Source organism: Lissotriton helveticus, chromosome 3_1, assembly GCF_964261635.1.
Source record: "Lissotriton helveticus chromosome 3_1, aLisHel1.1, whole genome shotgun sequence".
In the NCBI taxonomy this organism is placed as follows: domain Eukaryota; kingdom Metazoa; phylum Chordata; class Amphibia; order Caudata; family Salamandridae; genus Lissotriton; species Lissotriton helveticus.
The window spans coordinates 623,971,988-623,990,805 of record NC_136061.1 but is presented as its reverse complement, the minus strand read 5'-3'; the positions used below and the strand labels follow the sequence as shown (position 1 = coordinate 623,990,805).

Here is an 18,818-nt window from a genome sequence, read left to right as displayed (position 1 = left end):
AAAAATCTTTTTGCTTTAAAAAATAACCTCATTTTACCTTTCACAGTAACCATGAGCAGTGTCTTTCAAGAGTTAGAGTTTTTCGCCTGATGGGCTCACATTCTCTCAGGGTTTTGTGGCGCTTTAACTCCTCCCTTGAGGAAGCCTGTATTTTAGGGACATGGGTCTGGCTTGTGTTAGGGCACACAGTATGTTTCATACGGGACATTTGCTTTTTTAATATAAAAATGGCCTCGAAAGTTGCAGATTTTTAAAAACATTCTCTTTAATATACTTGGGGTTGATTGGTAGATGGGGTTCAATCTGTTCTGAGCTCACCTTGCCAATGACGTCGTTCCGGCTGAGCCTGTCCTTGTCCATCACGGTGATGATGATTGTGGTCTCCCGCAGCCGCTCCGTGGGGATGTCAAAGATGAAGGACTCGTTGAAGACAGGGTTTAAGCAGCGTTTCATGACCACTGTTTTCTTCTTCTCTACGCGCTTGTCCTTGTGCATCAGCCACACCTTGACGTAAGGGTCTGGGGTGGAGAGAGAACCAAAAGACAGCATCATTAGGAAGTCCACCATGCTCTCCAAGACAGAAATTTGACTGAACCCTCCAGGACCAGGAGGGCTACAGAGACAGCAACCTCAGCTGGGGCACAGATCTGTCCTTGCCAGAGACCCAACTGAACCCTCCTCTACAGCATAAGGGTGGAAGAGAAGCCCCCAGCAGGCCATTCTTTCCAAGCCAGAGACCTGTGTATTGATGTCTGAGCTAGAGTTCGGACTGAACCGTCAGCTTCCAGCACGACAGACTGAAACAGCCCCCAAAAGTAGGACGCCATGATGCCTAGTCCTGATGACCTCTTCTCTAGTATGAGGCGTGCAGGGACACTCCCTCAGGTAGGGCACAGTGCTTTTCTAGTTAGAGAACTGACTGAAACCTTCACCGCAGTGTGAGTGAGGACCACAGAGACAGCTCCTTTAGATGGCACATCCTGATGTCTGCCCACAGACTCCATGCAACTCATTCCCACCAAGAGCGACGCACAGACCCCGGGGGTGAAAAAGCAGAAGTTCCCAGAACATGGGGTATCAGAAGAGGTAGGTGTGAATTAAAAAGGGGGAAAGACAAGAACAGGGAAAAAAGGAAGGAGGAGGAAAGAGAGAGGCCACAGAAAGAGTGATAGCGAGAGTGGCAGAGCGAAATTGTTTGTATGTGGTGTGAGGGTGCACAACTGGCCCAACCATGCTTTGAACCCATATGTCTCTCATCCCATGACCTAAGCAAAGGTTGCTGGCAACCTCTTGCCCTTAATGAAGCTTGATACAGTAGAGATGTTTTCTCCCCTGCCACCTCAGAGTCTCGAAAATGCCTCTGGCCCTGAAGTGCCTTTCATACCTGACGTCCCTCCGATGTCCATGGCTTTTAGGTTTCGTGCTTTGATGATGTTTACAATGATGGAGTTGCCGGACGGGTTGTAGCACAGAGACAAGAGCAGCTCTCCCCGGCTCCCCTGCAGAGAATAAAGATGGACATTCAACAGCTGAGCAACTACAAGATCTAGGGGAAGGTATAAGAACAGCTCGACCAATAACCCAGGACTGAAACCACAGCCATCCTTGAGGAAACCTAAGAGGAGCATACACAGGATGGGACCTGCCAGCCAGTAGACAGCTGGCACGGTGGTCAGAAGACGGGCACGGGACGGTGGCAAGTGATATCTAAGTAATGGAAATCAAAACATTGACACAAGATGGGGGATACTGTGCATCAAAGACAGCCAAAGAATCGAGGTCAATATGGAAGCTTGGTAAAGTGTATGAAATCGTAGCAACAAGGTGGACTGTCTCTGTGAAACTGGGTACTGGGGCATCTAAATGCATACAGAGTGGGGCGTCCTGATGACACTTATGCGGCTGAGGGGCAGTAGGTGGCTACTTGTGGGCAGTGATAGATCATGCTAAATGCCTAGGTCTACTGCGTATTGTAACGTGGGAGAGCCCCTTCAACATCACTTCCAGACATCTGCAGGAGGCCCTTGCTGATGGCATTCCAAACATTGCCCAGGACCCCAGTTACACGGATCTGACTGGCACCATCAGGTGGGGGACTTACGCTTCCGTCGCTGCACGGCTTCAGTTCCTTCCAGAAGGTCTGTGTCTGCCCCAAGTCCACCTTGTTCAGAGGGACGTTCACCTCCCCAATGGGATCATTGCGGCTGAACCGGTCATAGTCCAGGACTTGAAGGTAGAGCACCCGTTGTACCACCTTCTCGTATGGAAAACCTGCAGATAAAGAACAACGGACACCTCGTTTCATATTACAGGCTCCAGGATACAGGCCTGAATCCAATCTCATTACTTATGCAAGTAAAGCCTCCTACATATTCCCTGACCCAGCCCTGGTGTAAATCACATACGTTTCAAACACCGGGGCGTTCTGCTTTTTCTCAGAGTCCCTACACCTAGTCGTCCATCTCAGTGACAAACTAAGTCTCCCTCGAGGATCACCACCGCCAACTTCAGCCAGGGAACAGAGGGGTTCACAATGGACTGCTACCCCGACCCTGAGAATTACCACCAGACTTTAATACCTCACATACACAAAACACTATTCAAGTCTGAGTTTGTCCTTCATCCCTTGTAAGACCAAATTCACGTTTTAGTGCCTTTTTTTAAAAATAGATCACTGACTGGGAGAATGCATTGCACGTACTAGCAACAGCCACATTTATGTGCTAGGGATGATAATGCCTCTACTTTCTGTTTTTCAAAATACCGACAGTTCTTCATTTAGCTTTCAGGTCCCCCAGCATAATTTCCTGGTGATGCTCAGCTGCTGAACTTGGATGCAATCTGAATTTAGATATCCTTGATTAACTTGATCCAAATGGCCCATAGTCATTCACTTGTATTTTTGTAGTTCTACATCCCCTCCCCTTTTTGAGGCTGTCCCTGGCTGTCTGGCTTAATTTGCTATTAGTTAGCCTTTAAGAGGAAGGAACGTTTATGAAATATATACTTGTTTTTCGTGGCCTACCATTACTCTTTCTCCGGTCACTATTTAATTCTCCCTACTCTCGGTTTAATCTCGTTGGGCGATATTGCCACATTAGCTCAAGGGCTATAACATTTCCCAGAATGCTTACCTTTAGCCATGTTTAAGCCTCTTAGTGCCCTCACTGCCTTTCACATGAATCGAACAGCTTAGGGCACTACCCTGCTATCATTGGAGACATATACCTCAAAATGTAGAGGAGGCCAAACACTCTCAGCTGTTCCTTCAGGTTGACCTCCACCCTCTGCAGGAAAAGCTGCCAGTCTGGCACACTCATCATCACAAGTATCAGTCAATGCTAGCAGTTCCAAGCATGTTCGCTGTGCCCAAAGTGTCATGATGCACTCACCTTCGAAAAGGAAGGTCTCGTTCCAGTGTGGATTCAGGTTCTTGCGCTTCACCTTGGTCTCAAGCTTGTTCTTCTTGTCTGGCAGTAGATAGATCTTAACAAATGGGTCACTAGTGCCACTGAAGTCTTTGGCGGGCAGCTCCTGGCCTTTCAGGATCTTTACCGTCAATGTGGACTCCTGGAAGTTGTATCCCACGCTGAACTGGATACGACCCAGGTTCTCCCGGCCAGGCGTTTCGTGGCATTCGTCCTCATCAGAGCCTGGCGAAAGCTGCAGAAAAGAGAATGAAATCTTTCAAAACATCTGAGACAATTCGATCTTTTCAGTATCTTGTGAAACACCTCATCTGCATCATATTCGTACTTACTAGAATATGGAATGAGGGAAATTTGACCTCAGATAACAAAGTATACCATTAAAGCCTGATATCTCTAAACTTGAGCTTCATAAAACATGATCTTTATCTTTGTCCCCTGAGCAGAGTCAATCCCTGCAGGCTGAGTGGCCAGGTGAGAGCCATGACTATTTACAGCCCAACTGTCATAATTATGAGGATTAAATATGCATGCTTCTCTTGGTTGTCGTAGGTGGCAGCACTACACATTGCCTCATGTTTACTGGGAATTGCACATTTTTCCTGGCAATGGGGGGATTTTTTGATGGACTGCATGAGCAAGAAATGGCTGCCAGTGTGTACAGAGAGTGATGGGCATGGATTGGCTTACTTGAAGTTTGTCCTTATTGGAACTTTACCTTATGATATTAAAAGAAAACGACTTGAGGTTTCCTGCAGAAGGACGTTCTATCTTGGGATAAGCATAAAGAGTGTGTTGGTCTATCTTGGGATAAGCATAAAGAGTGTGTTGGTCTATCTTGGGATAAGCATAAAGAGTGTGTTGGTCTATCTTGGGATAAGCATAAAGAGTGTGTTGGTCTATCTTGGAATAAGCATAAAGAGTGTGTTGGTAGACCATAGCGCCAGATGGTAGGAAAAAGACATAGCTAAAGCTCTTTTGAAGACAGTGTTGATAGAGAGGGGGCGAGTGGGCATAGACATTGAGTAGAGACTTCCGGGGGTACCAGTTGCTACCACTGGCGTGCAGTTTGGTACTCCTGGGCGCCCCTAATCTCAGGGATCATGAAGGCAGCCACAAGAAACAAAGGTACACATGGGTCTTGGAGGCTACTCTTTGTCGCGTCTGTCTCTGATCCTTACCATAGCTCCCCAGGAACAACTGGGAAGCTGCTGAGGGGACAAGCGGCCAATTGTGGGATATCATTATGGGCAAAGGATGGATCATGTTATTTCGGCTGTTCTTGGTGTTTTGGTGAATTAAGGTTCATAATTCAGGATCTAGTTGCAGAAATGGTACCTGTGTGAAGCATTTTAGACCTTTGCGCGGTGTGAATCCAAGTTATAGGGCAGGTGCCGGATTGGCTAATGATGCACAGGCTGCACAAGCATTCATTAAGAAAGTAGAAATAATCCGTATGCTCTGTAGGGGAGCTGACAGAGCTGATGATGCAAGAGACATTCATGAAATTCATGAGAATGCAGGAAACTGGGCAGTGGGGCACATTGAATTGCCATGGAGAAAGTGAGAGTGGCCATGAGCAGGGATAATACAAGGCTGTTTTCAGCTGTGAAGAGAAATGAATAAATGAACGAATGAGTGACTATGAGCAAGATTAAAAATAGTAATTTGGGTCACATGGTATTAATCAGGGACTGTAAAACTTTAGTACACAAGGTGCGCCCTCGGATAATCCATTCTACGCAAGTCTGATTTTATCCATTTCAGAGGGTGATTCGAGATTCTTTCTGAGGAAACAGTCAGGGAAGAGGAACACATACCTAAAAGAGACCACAAAAGCCGTGGACAGTAGTGCTCCTATATGTGTATCGAGAAACAAGCCACTGCATACTATGCGTGCTATACTCCGGCCCATTTATACTGTATCGTCATTGTTCAATATGGAATCTCAGTTTACGAGAGTAAGAGACAAAGAAAGAATTTGAAGCTGTCTTTTAGTTCTGACTTGACAGATGTAATGTAATCAACCTAAAAAAGATCATTCAGGAGTAGTAAAGAAAGGGGCCTTGGCTCCATCCATGTTAGTAGCCAAGAGAACATGTTTTGATTGGGCAGAAGTCATGTGCTTCCACAGAACTAGCATTTGCAATGCACTAGGGGCCAGATGTAGGTAATTTTAATTTACCACCTCTTAAATACCGATTCATACCGAATCGGTATTTAACAGGTGGTAAAATAGAGGGGGGGAGATGTAGGTATTTCAGGGTCGGTAAATACCGAATCGTTAAGATTCAGTATTTACCGATTCTGTAAATACCGAATCGGTATTGCCCATTGATTCCTATGGGCCTTGCAGCCCATAGGAATCAATGGGCAATACCGATTCTGTAATTACAGAATCGGTAAATACCGATTTTTGCAAGGGTGCAGGGGGTGTCACTTTGACACCCTCTGGCACCCCAAAAATAGGCATGTGTGCCATGTGGCACACAGACATGCCCTAAGGGCATGTCTGTGTGTCACATGGCACAGGTGTGCATGCACACATGTGCATGCACACCTGGATTCGGTATTTTACCACCCAATTGGATTGGGTGGTAAAATACCGAATCTGAAAGGCCTGCGGCACTCAAAGATGTGCTACCTACATATGCTTTTACAGACTCGGTATTTTTACCGAGTCTGTATTTACCGATTCGGTAATTTTACCGAATCTGTAAATACAGAATCGGTAAAATACCGATTCTGTAAAGCATGCTCCTACATCTCAAAATCCAATTACCGGTTGGTAACGGCCTAATTCGGCCGTTACCGACCGGTAATTGGCCACCTACATCTGGCCCTAGGTCTCACATTTATGAGAGTATGAGCTACTGGCATTGTAAATGACAATGTATTTTATTTATGTGTTGTTTTCAAAACAGATAAATGAAAGGCATTGACATTTACGATGCCAAGAACTTAAACTTTTCCAAATGCGAGACCTATTGCATTGCAAATGCCAGCACCCATGCTGTAAAAATATGTTTTTTTAAGCATTAGGAGAGAGCATTTCCCACCTGCAACAGCAGGCAGGACATAGCTATTGTGAAAAAGTGTTCAGAGGATGTAATTAAAGCCTACTGAGTAACAACACACGTAACAGGGTGTGTCGCCATGGGAGGTCACAAAATGAGGCGGATACTAAGGAAGGATTACTAAGCCTTTTGACCAATGAACAACCACAATTTACAGTGGATAATGACACAAGCCAGTGAAAAATATTGGCTGAGAGTGGGCGGAACTTCAAGTCCCTACCTGAATACAGCATGCCTAGCAGAGCAGCGCATGCGCTGCCAGGCTTGACCTAAAAAAAGATTCTCCTTTATGCAACTGTGATTATTTTGTTCACTTTTCCACCTGCCTGGGGCAACAGCAGTATAGCTGCCTGAGCATGAACTTTCAATGGCACACACATGATGTTGTAGTACTGTTAAAGTGTGTTAAACTACTAGATAATTTACTATATTTATTTTTCTCTGGCAGCATCAGAGATGGGCAGATATGAGGAATGTATTTCAGTCCCAGCACTCTCCCCTTTTATCATTAACTATAGAATTCAGCATGCAGTCTTGAGTTTGAAAGCAGTATGGGATGTACAGTAATCTACATTGATTTTTAGGCTTGGCTTGACAGGGCAGCTGTCGCATGACCATATATGACAAAAAGAAAAGAGCGTTCAGAGTACTACAGAGGGAGAGACTTAGGCTCCATCCACATTTTGTTTCAGATGAGTACAGGATTTGGGGCCAGATGTAGGTGAAATAGATTTACCGATTTAAATTACCGAATTTTACCGATTCGGTAATTAAAAATCGGTAAATCTATGGGGTCGACATGTAGGTATTCCAGATGTGCTGGAATACCGAATCGGATGATTTCGGTATTTACCGAATCGGTAAATACCGAATCGGTAATGCCCATGCATTCCTATGGGCTTTGAAGCCCATAGGAATGAATGGGCATTACCGATTCGGTATTTACCGAATCGGTAAATACCGATTTTCACAAGGGTGCAGGGGGTGTCACTTTGACACCCTCTGGCACCCCCAAAACAGGCTCGGGTGCCATGTGGCAGGCATACATGCCCTAAGGGCAGGTCTGCCTGTCACATGGCATAGGTGTGCATGCACACATGTGCATGCACACCGGAATCGGTATTTTACCATCAAATTGGATTTGATGGTAAAATACCGATTCGGTAAGGCTCCTGGGACTCTGAAGAGTCCCACCTACATATGGGTGGCTCAGATTCGGTAAATTTACCGATTTTTTATTTTACCGAATCGGTAAAATTACCGAATCGGTAATTTTACCGATTCGGTAAAATAAAGCCCCCTACATGGCAATCACCTATTTACCGATCGGTAACGGCCGAAAATACCGATTTTCGGCCGTTACCGACCGACCTACATCGGGCCCTTGATTCGGCCAATCAAAACACAGCTTGTATTACACCATGTGCCAAAGCTTTCACTTGATATAGCAGGAATGGGTTGGTTATGGCGACAAGCCAAGGATCCTTTCTATAGGCCTGATCTGTTTATTATGAAATGTTATGATAACAACACTAAGCCTGATATATTTATTGTGAAAATGATATGTTAAAGTTAATAGGCATTTCAGTGAAGATTGTTATTTGTATATATTAAAGCCTACAGGTCGGTATTTCATTACATGGAACCTTACAGATTACTGTGGTAGACAAGGATTCTTGGTGTTGGTTACCCCGTGGGACAAACCGTGGATATAAAACACTTACTCTACTCTACAAGGATCTCTGTTAGGTTGTCTAAGGAAGAGGCAGTATTTTGCTTAGACAACTGTAATTGTGCACACCTTTCTAATTGTATGACTGGGTGCCTAATGCTTACTTTGTGGAAAAGTTACACTAAAAACTTTAGGCCCAAGGTTGTTATGATAAACTGTAGGCCAAATTGGTGCACTGGGAAACATTACTTCTGATGCCATAGGTCTGATATGCTGATCCGCTATGAAAAATGCAGTTGGTCTAGCTTATTTACAAGCCTTAAACAGATGGTTGGTATGATATTGTGTTACAGGCTATAGACAGATGTTTTTCTACATGTAGTCTTATAGGTCATTGTGGTAGGCAACGGTTTTGGCACTGGCCACTGACTCTGACAAACCCAGGGGGTTTTCACTGTGATTTTTCTTGTTAGGGCCTGTAGACAGGGGTTGTATATTGTTTGCAAGCTGCATTTTTCTACAAATTTGTAATTTTATAGGAAAACGCATGATTGCTGCCAGTTTATTTACAGGCAGATGTTGGGTAAGGTGTAAAGCCAATGGTGAAGGTTATAGACTTCATCGGTTCAAAGGGAAAGTCATGTTGGATTTCATGGGTTTGATCTATTTATTATGAAACGTTATGACAAAGCCAGTAGGCCAAACCTATGTATTGTGAAAGGCATGTGTTAAAGACAATAGTGTTTACTGATGGGATGTTATTACACTGTGCTAAAACCTGCAGGCAGGTAATTTGTAGCATGGAATCTCACAGATGACTATACCAGGCAAGGATTTTGGTGTTGGTGATCCACCTGAACAAACTGTGGGGATGGAAGGTATGCTCTACAATAATCATTGTTTGGCTCTTTCAGGATAGATAGTTTTTACTTTGACAGCTATGTTTGCATGCATGTGCAATTTTATGACTGTATGGTTGCCGTGAGGCAAAGCTTATGAAGAAGTATGGTAGACATGAGCTAGGTATGGTGCCAAGCCAAATATAACCGATAAATTCTTGTTTGATGTGCTGGGAAATGCTATGCCAGATGCCATAGGTCTGATTTGTTTGTTATTAAAAGTTATTACAAAGGAAGTAGGGCTGACTTATGTATTGCAAAAACATCTGGTAAAACTAACAGGCCTCTAACAGTAGATTGTTATGACATTATGTTATGGGTTGTATAAAGATATTTGGTTACATGTAATCATACAGATTAATATAGTAGGCAAGGTTCTTTGGTGTTGGTCAACCACTCTGACAAACCCTTGGAGTAGCATTTGAATGTTGATGACAATTGTAAGTCCTCATTTAGGATTGTTGTACACTGTTCTCCCAGCTATAATTTTGTATGTATTTGGAATTTTAGAAATGATTGGCTGATACTTGACAGCCTATGTGCACATAGTGGGTCTTTGTTGTAAATAGTGTCAAGCCAGTGGTTAAGGCCAGAGGCCTTATCGGTTCATTGGCAATAGTTATGTAAGATTTCCTAGGTGTGATCTGCTTATAATGGGAAGTTATGACAAAAGAAGTAGGGATTTTTTATTGTTATTACACTGCTAAGGTCTGTAGGGAGATCGTTTGATATATAGGAAATCGTATGGATCACTGTAGTTGTTAAGGGTTTTGTTGTCAGTGACCCACCTGAAAGACCCAGGGGTATACATTATTTGCACCAAGGTAATCCTTATTAGATTCTATTACCAGGTAATTCCTATTGCTTTGACACCTCTAATGTGCACATATTTGTAATGTTATTGTGGTATACCTGATGGTTGCCTTGTGGAAAGGCTTGTGAAGAAACACATTAAGTCTGAGTTGGTTGAGGTGACTTGATAAAGGTTATAGGCCTGATTGTTTTTAATGAGAAGTTACAATAAGGACAGTGTGAAACACATATTTTAAAGTCAACTGGAATTTAAGGTTAGATTGTTATTACTCTACATTAAAGTATACATATAGGTATTTTGTTATATGGAACCTCAAAGGATACTGTAGTAGGCAAGAACGTTTGTGCAGGATACCCCTCTGACAAACCATGTGTATAGAAGATTCACACTACCAGAATACTTGTTTTGCCCTTTTAAGAGAAATGATAATTTGCTTTGCCAACTGTAATTTTACATACTATGTAATTATATGACTGTATCCTTGATGGTTAATCTCCGGGAAAGTTTAAGCTTAATACCTAAGGCCTCTGTTGCTTATGGTAACAAGTCAAAAATAACAGCGAGAGGTCTGATTGGTTCACTAGCAAACAATATTTCCAATGCATGGGTCTGATCAGTTTTAGCATGAAAAGTTATGGTAAATGTTGTAGCCCTGACATATTGAATTTAAAAAGCATCTATCAAAGACAAAACACATTTAAGTGTGGATTATCATTTCTCTGTATAAAGCCTACAGACAGAGATATTTTTATACAAGAAATGTCACAGATTACCTTTGTAGGGAAGTATTTTGGTGTTGGCTACTGCCTCTGACAAACTCTTGGAGCAGAAGATTTACACTGTAATAACTCCTGTTTGAATTTCTTCTTAGCTGCCCGCTAGGATCTTGTAATAAAAAAAAATTAAATAATACATATATCTGTAAATATAAATATATATCCATATAGATCCATTGGGTGCATTTGGACCAGCTCTTGACTGCCATTGGTCTGTCTGAATGTTGTTTGAACTCTAATTCTATTCATATAAGCGTAATGCACGGGGTAATGGATAAGTCCACTTAAATCATTGGCTCTCTTGTTCTGTGAATGATTGCATTTGCTGATCACATGTGTATATCCACCTGCAAATTAGTGCATTGCAGTGACAGGGCAGGTTGCTTTTCGATTTTCAAATGTTATATTCCCCCTTTCATATCTCTGTCTCTCCTCTTTTTATTTTAATATTTCTTAAGAGGATATTACCTCTTTCCGGGAAGGGCTAATGGGTCGCTTGCTTGCCCCTCATTTCATTTGTAGTGCGCCGCATCCGAAGTGGCCACTTCCTCTAAACTAGGATACCTTTATGGAATGCTGTTGACAATAGTGTGTCATTGTTTTACCATTCCAAGATGGTAAACACATTGATTCTAAATATGACTGCCATGCAGGAACTTTAAAACAACAGTAGACTTTTTACTATACCTCTGCAGGACGAACATCCGCTGATATGTTTAGTTTTGTAATTACAAGCATAAGCCTGCTGTGTTTAGACAGCAGCATATTTTCTCTATTTTTTTAAAAATTGTTTTTATTTAACAAAAAAAATAAAGGTCACAATCAAGTTATTACAGTACCTGTTACATTCGTATGACCTATTCCATTTACGAACATGTAATGTTTGCAATCATGTATACACAGTACATCATTACCTTCAGCATTATTGCCTCCCTCCATTAAGTCTTCTTACCGATTAATTGATGGATATTTGCTCTTTTGTGTTTGTATCTTTTAATGCATCTTGCATATGTTGTTCAGATAATGTGTGCTTTATTGCAGTTGTGTCAGAGGCTGAATACAAGAATGAGTCAGTGGATGGATGAATGGGTGCATGAGTGAAAAGATGAGAGACTGAGTGTATGTATGATAAGCTATTGAGTGCCTAAACCCATCAATGATACAAAGTGCACTTTTATTCATAAGACAGACCTATAGGAATTCGTAATGCTAGTCTTAACTTTGGATATCCCTAATTAAAATAGTATCATTGTACACAAACCACAAAATGACGACAACACCATGCTTATAAGTCAGTTTTATGTTCTCACAATGTGATTGCTGTTTTATCCAATTTCTCTTTATCACACGCATGTGTATTGTATTGCTTCTGCTGGGGAGATAAGATGATGTGTTATTGTTCAAACATTTGTTTATTTAATGTATTGCTTTATTTTGGGATCATGACAAAACAGTGATTCAATTTGTTATGTAGCTGAGCCTGTTTTCCCTCCAGCCTCCCCATATTGCTGCTCTGTGACTCACAGTGCAGCAATAAATACTGCATGTCTGAGGTGCAGGGGAATATAGTTTTAAAGTTCTGCGCATTGTTCACTGGGCGGCTTCATATTGGAACAACATTGCCTGCAGAGCTCTATTGTGTCAACACCGCAAATGTAGCTCCAATGGCTAAATGTACAAGAGGTTTTTAAGGTCTGAAAAAGTCTGAATCGCTGCTTATGACTGGAAACTTTTTTTGCCATGTACTAATGGCATTTTAGGAGTCAGCAGATTTTTACTGACTCCTGAAAGTGTTTTCAACTTCATACTGACTCCCTATTCAGAAGGGGTGTGTGTAGGTGTCCCTTCCAACCAGTGACTAGGTATAATACGTATCAATGTTTTTAAACTAAAATTACCAACTCTCAAGTTGCGGTGGGATGCCATTTTCAAAGTGGAAGGGATCCATTTGTCGCCCCGCCCCCCTTTGTGAATGTAAAAAGAAGTTTGAGGGGAAGAAGGAAATACATTTTTAAAAAGTAAGCCTAATTTTATAAAAGCCCCACCATTTACTTTAAGAAAATGGACTGCTATGAAAAAAGCATACTTTATTCAAAGGCGATCACAGACATGGTGGTCTGCAGATCCTAGTAGGCCAACCAAGACCGGCTTAAGCACTGTTGGCGCCCCGTGCGAAAGCCATTTTTGGCACCCATGACCTCCTTGTCGGAGTCCCTCTTGACTACTGGGCAAAACTGCCCTACATCTCTCCATAGACACTCTCTCTTATACATTTAATTTGTTTTAAAGCACTGGTAAAGGCTAATTTTACTAATAAGAATGTATATCTACCCAAACAAACCCTTTTCAGCAACATTAGGAATAGATAATGAAAGACTGGGAGGAAAATATAGAACGTCCTAACCTACTTTATACTGTTTACAGGCAGCTCTTTGACTACAGTTAGGTAACAGTCACAGGAATGTTGGCCTCAGGGCCCGCTTTAGGGCAGTGCATCTGGTGTAGCCACACTGGGCTCTGACCTCAGAGGGGGGCGCTATGTTTATTGATAACTCATAATTTAAATACACCTCTGGCAGAGTTCCTTGTCAGAGTTTTGTCTAGTTACAATTTTCACTTGCCATAAAGAAGTGCAGAGGGTACATTTGCCTGCTGCAAAGAACTCGCACTGTGCAGATCACAGATCTGTATTTTATGTGGATAGCTGAGTGGATTACTGCTTTTGTCACAGATATCCTTTTGTCACCGCAGTTCATAAGATAAAACTCTAATATAGAACAGTGACTGTTACCTAACTGTAGTCAAAGAGCTGCATGTAAACTGCATAAAGTGAAAATTGTAACTAGACAAAACCCTGAGGAAGGTCGAAATGCAACCCACTCAGATTCAGAATTTTAGGAACCAACTTATGAGAACATAGGTTGGTTCATAAAATTCCTAACTGGTCGCAAAAACACTGGCACCGATCAGTGTACATCTGGCCCTCATATACTGTATGGTGTAAGAGAGTGTGCTTCACTAAAAACAGGGACACTTTGGGAGCCAGAGACACTTCAGGATATATTCCACAGGGCTGTTACATTTGAAGTCACACTTAGCATGTCAGGTGGAGCTGGGCCGGACCAACTTTTAGTTCTCACACTGTATAAGAATTGAAAAGGACATATGTACAAGCCCCTATAGCCACCACAACGTCACCTATAGTGAGGCTGTGGTGGCTATAGGGGCTGCGCCTAATGTACAAGGCAGGGTTAAGCCACTTAATGTGGCTTAAAGTTGCCTTGTACATAAGGCACCCTTTCACACTATGGTTAGCATGAAAGGGGGGGCATTAGGTGTTGCAGTGGATGTTTCACCGCAACACGCATTCATTTTGATGCTGCCCCCTATGTACAAGGGTGGCGTATATAGGAGGCAATGCCAAAATTAAGACCAGGTAAAAACTGGTCATTAGAAGACAAAACAAGGAGAAATGCATAATTTCTCCTCGTTTTTGCTTTTACCATGTGTGCTGCCTTGTTTTATTCTGGCTTCCAACCTCTACCAGCATCAATGCGGCCCTCATTCACACCTCAGAACAAATGTTTGGGCTCCTGAGAAGATGTTTGTGAGTACCCATGGTGTAGAGTTTAGCAACAGGCGTCCTAATTAATGAGATGGTAAGAAATGAAATGAGTGATGAGCTTTCAAGAAACTCTTGGAAACATTTGAAAATGTGCAGTGTTAAAGAAAATTACCATGACACCATCTTCTCTTTAAAAAAAAATTATTTATCTCTGAAAACTAATATAAAATGTCTAAAAACTCCTTCTAGGCGGTTATTTAGGATTTGGCGGAATTGGAGGAACGCAAAAAGAACAATTGATGGACAGAATGCAGAACAATGTCATACATTCATCCCAGTACAGAGATCTGGGCCTAAATCCATCGTTTTTTTGCACTCCACACCACCCCAGGTCAGACATGGCCATATGCAAATCAGCCTTGACCCTGTGCCTCATGGGAACAGTCCAGGCCGAATTGGAGGAATGCCATCAAATGGCGTTTTCCCCCTCTCGCCGTTGCCCTGCTCTATTTAGAGTTAGAGTCAGGAAAGTTATTGCTTCCTTCTTACAGGTGGCTCGAAAGTTCAAACAAACCTGCTATAAGGTGCTCGAGGATAAACCGGGACAGCTGCCGTAGCACATACTTTGGGCGCTAGAATATAGAATAAAACATCTGCCCCCTCCATAGCAGAGGGGGTGATTTCTGGTGTTTAGATATCCCTCACTGACTCGGAGGGAAGGCAAGAGACTCTGCTGAATCTGCCTCTCTGCAAAGGTAGCTGTCCTTCTAATGAAGAGTAGTGTTGAAGTCCTAAATCCTTTCAACAGATCGCTGCAAAAACACAACAATCAGTGAGAAGTGTAAGCAGCAAAAACACATTCACTGTGTACAAGGCTTTGACTGTTCTCAGGAATAAAACCATTAGTGTTAACACTTGACAAAGTTGGGCTGTCACCCACAAGTGCACTTTCTGCCTGTAACAACGAAAATGAATGGAAACAGTTATTTTTCAGATCCAAGCCTACCAGACAGCACAGCCGTCTGGTTTGCTAATGATATCTTGGAGACATTCAGAAAGCTTCCCGGGGAATGCATTCCACCAGTTGTTTACCATTGGTTTTGTAGTTCGTAACCTAAATATGCTGGCTTTATAATTGCTATCTCTATAGTTGTCCAGCTAGAGTTCGCCCCACCCTATTTAGTGTATTCGCTCACCTGTGCCCGATTTCTGTAAACAGGCCTTTACATTTTGTTCGTATCTTGTCACATTTGTTGTGCATTTAAACACAGAGGCCAAACGACAGTCTCTCTCCTCCTTGTACCTTGCTGTTTACTTATCTTTTTCTGACTTCAAAATGAGAGGATTTATGTGACAATCATGCTGGCTCTGGGGGAGTGCTTGAAGAAAACTGTACAATGTCATTTTTTTCCAGCGCACAGCAAAATGTAAATGTCCTTAAATGAACTGTGCAGATATTTCAGAATTAGAGAAGCCCAAAGGAAGCAAGTTTTTTGGTAAGTCTTAAGTGTGGTGGCAAAACATATTTGAAAATGATCAAAACAGTCCGGTCTAGGCCACTCCACTCTAATATGCACACCTCCACTATACGACACTCCACTCTGCGCCACTTTGCAACACTTCACTCTACGCCACAGCACTCTATGCCAATACACTCTACGTCAATGCACTCTACTTTGTACCTCTACACTCTATGCCACTTTACTCTACTCTGAAACAATCTACTCCATGCCACTGTACTCCAAACCATTGCACCCTATGCCCCTCTACACCACTGCACACTATGCCACTAAACTCTGTGCTACTGTACTCTGTACCAAGGCACTCTACATCACTGCATTCTATGTCACTGAACTATACTTTGCACCACTGTAGACTAAACCACTGCTCTCTAAGCCACTCTGCTCCACACCACTGCACTGTATGACACTCTACTCTGCAACATTGCACTCTGTGACACTTCACTCTTCAACACTGCACTCTCTGCCACTGCACTCTATGCAACTCTACTCTGCACTACTGAACTCTATGCCACTGCACTCTGCAGCATTTCACTCTACACCTCTGCACTGTATGGCACTCCACTTTACACCACTATACTCTACTCTGCACCACTCTCTGCCACTGCACTCTCTGCCAGTCTACTCTGTACCACTCTATGCCACTGCTGTATATATGCCACTCTACTCTACCACTCTACTCTGCACCACTGCACTCTAAGCCACTGTGCCACTCTACTCTGCACCACTTCACTCTACACCTCCGCACTCTACTATGCACCACTCTAATCTACGCCTCTGCATTCTACGACTCTGCGTTGCACGTCGCTGAATTCTAAGCAGCTGCAGTGTATGCCACTAAACTCTGCAACACTGTGCAACACGCACTCTACACCAGTCCACTCTACACCACTCCACTCCATTGTTCCCTCCTATGTCATTGCACTCTACTCTACTCTGACTCCATTGTAGTCTACGTCACTCTACTCTACACCACTGCACTCTATTCCACTGCACTCTACTCTGCACCACTATACCCTATGCCACTGCACTCTATGACACTCTACTCTGGGAGTTCATAGTCATCTCCACACACATCCGCAGCCTTGCTTTTAACACTGTCAAGGGCCCTCTATTAAATTACCCTTGTGGACATTGGGACACTTAGGACAGTTTATAAACATACACCCTTAACACGTAACTGCACACTCACCTCGAACTCTACCCCACTCTACTCTGCACTGCGGCATTCTTTGCCACTGCACTCTACTCTGCAACAATCCACTTTACGCCACTTCACTCTGCATCACTCCACTTTACACTGCTGCACTGTATTCCATTGCATTCTATGACACTGTACTCTGCAACACTGCACTCTACGCCACTGAACTTAACAACACTCTACTCTGCAGTACTGCATGCTTTGCCACTGCACTCTACACAAACTGCACTCTGGGCTACTCTATTCTGCATCACTTCACTACTCTGAAGTCCTCCACTCTAGGTCACTGCACTGCATGCCACTTCCCTCTACTGCACTATACTCTACTCTGCACCACTGTGCACCACTCTATTCTGCACCATGTTACACTGCACTCTATACCACTCTATTCTGCACCCCTGCACTCTACTCTACTGCACTCTACTAAGCAACACTCTAATCTTTACCACTGCACTCTACTCTACTGTACTCTACTATGCTACACTCTAATCTATACCACTGCTTTCTACGAGGCTGCATTGTACACTCTAAATTCTATGCCGCTGCACTCTACACCACTGCACTCTACACCAGTCCAGTCTACTCAACTCCACTGTACGCCATGTGATTCCTCTCTGTGCCACTCCAATATACGCCACTCTATGCCACTCCGCTCTATAATACTCTACTCCACTTGTCGCCATTCCACGCTACAACACTCCATGCCCCTCTCCTCAATGTCACTAACTTTTAGCCATGCTGAACAGCAGCCACGCTGGCGTACAACATGGCTAAAACACATTGGCAAAGCCAATAGCACTTGCGTAGGTGAGATCTATTTGTTTTGCCAATGCTTGGTTAACTTGCTTCCTTGCCTGTGTACTTGTTTTCAGGTCTGACTTGACCAGCTGTCTGCAAAACATATTGCTACTAAGTCTTTAAACTATATATTGAGTGGGCTACGGATGAACCCTCAAGGAGTATTACACTCAGTCTAATCTCATGCTATTGACTGTTTGGTGTATCATTCCACATTATATGGAGTGCTTACATTACAATGTATGAGGGGCTAGATTACATCTCAAAAGTTCTCTGAGTAATCACACATTACATTCTTTATTGCCTAGATGCACTGTATATAGAAAGAAAATGTATTTTCTTACAGCCGCAGGCTTTTAATGAAGGTTTTAGTCAGTACTCAAAATGCAAACCAGACCTACTGGCTTTGCCAGAACTTGCTGCATTTGTAAAGAGATTCACCAAATGCCAAGGGGCACCTTGTAATATATGCCTTGAGCCAGCTGTGGCTGATGACTGCAAAATGTTACATTATGAAAGTTGGAGTTTAGTTTTCAGCACAGTACATTTGAATTCAGAATACTCTCCAGGAGAAGTGAAAAAGCTGGAACCACCTGAAGTGTTGCACTTGACACTCCATCATTTGGCAATTATTATGGAATAAAGGAAGGAACGATAATATCTTCAGAAATTTAGATACGGGATCTGGGTGATATATTACACAGAATAAAATACCCTCAACAATACATGCAAGTGTATTGCAAGTCACATCTGCGTTTTAGAATCGTATAAACGAACCCAGCCTTTGACCTTAGCATCTATATGATTACACAACTCGTCTTATGCAAATATCCTTTTATGTACATTTGGGGTGCTTTATCTCACACATAACAGTATTAGTCTAGTGTAGACCTCATGAAAGGGTAGTAGAACACTTTAGAACATACAAGAAAGTACAAAGTATACAGGAGTCAACATCAGCTAAATAGGAGATAAGCAGACAGATTCAAAGGTCTGGACATATACTCTCATCTCCATGGCCTTCATTTGTAAATAGATACATAGCCACAAACCACATTTTAAGGCATT

At 42.7% G+C, this 18,818-nt stretch overlaps 1 protein-coding gene across 2 annotated transcripts in view; it reads right to left on the bottom strand.

The window, feature by feature from the left end:
• Positions 1-18,818, bottom strand: part of SYT7 (synaptotagmin 7) — an 812,643-nt gene that overhangs the window by 60,482 nt on the left and 733,343 nt on the right. For both annotated transcript variants that reach the window (XM_078680615.1, XM_078680614.1), the window contains 4 exons: positions 3,393-3,663; positions 2,102-2,271; positions 1,385-1,499; positions 319-518 (listed from right to left, as the gene is read on the bottom strand). In XM_078680615.1, coding sequence (XP_078536741.1) covers positions 319-518; positions 1,385-1,499; positions 2,102-2,271; positions 3,393-3,663 — 756 coding nt within the window. The remainder of the gene's footprint in view (positions 1-318; positions 519-1,384; positions 1,500-2,101; positions 2,272-3,392; positions 3,664-18,818) is intronic.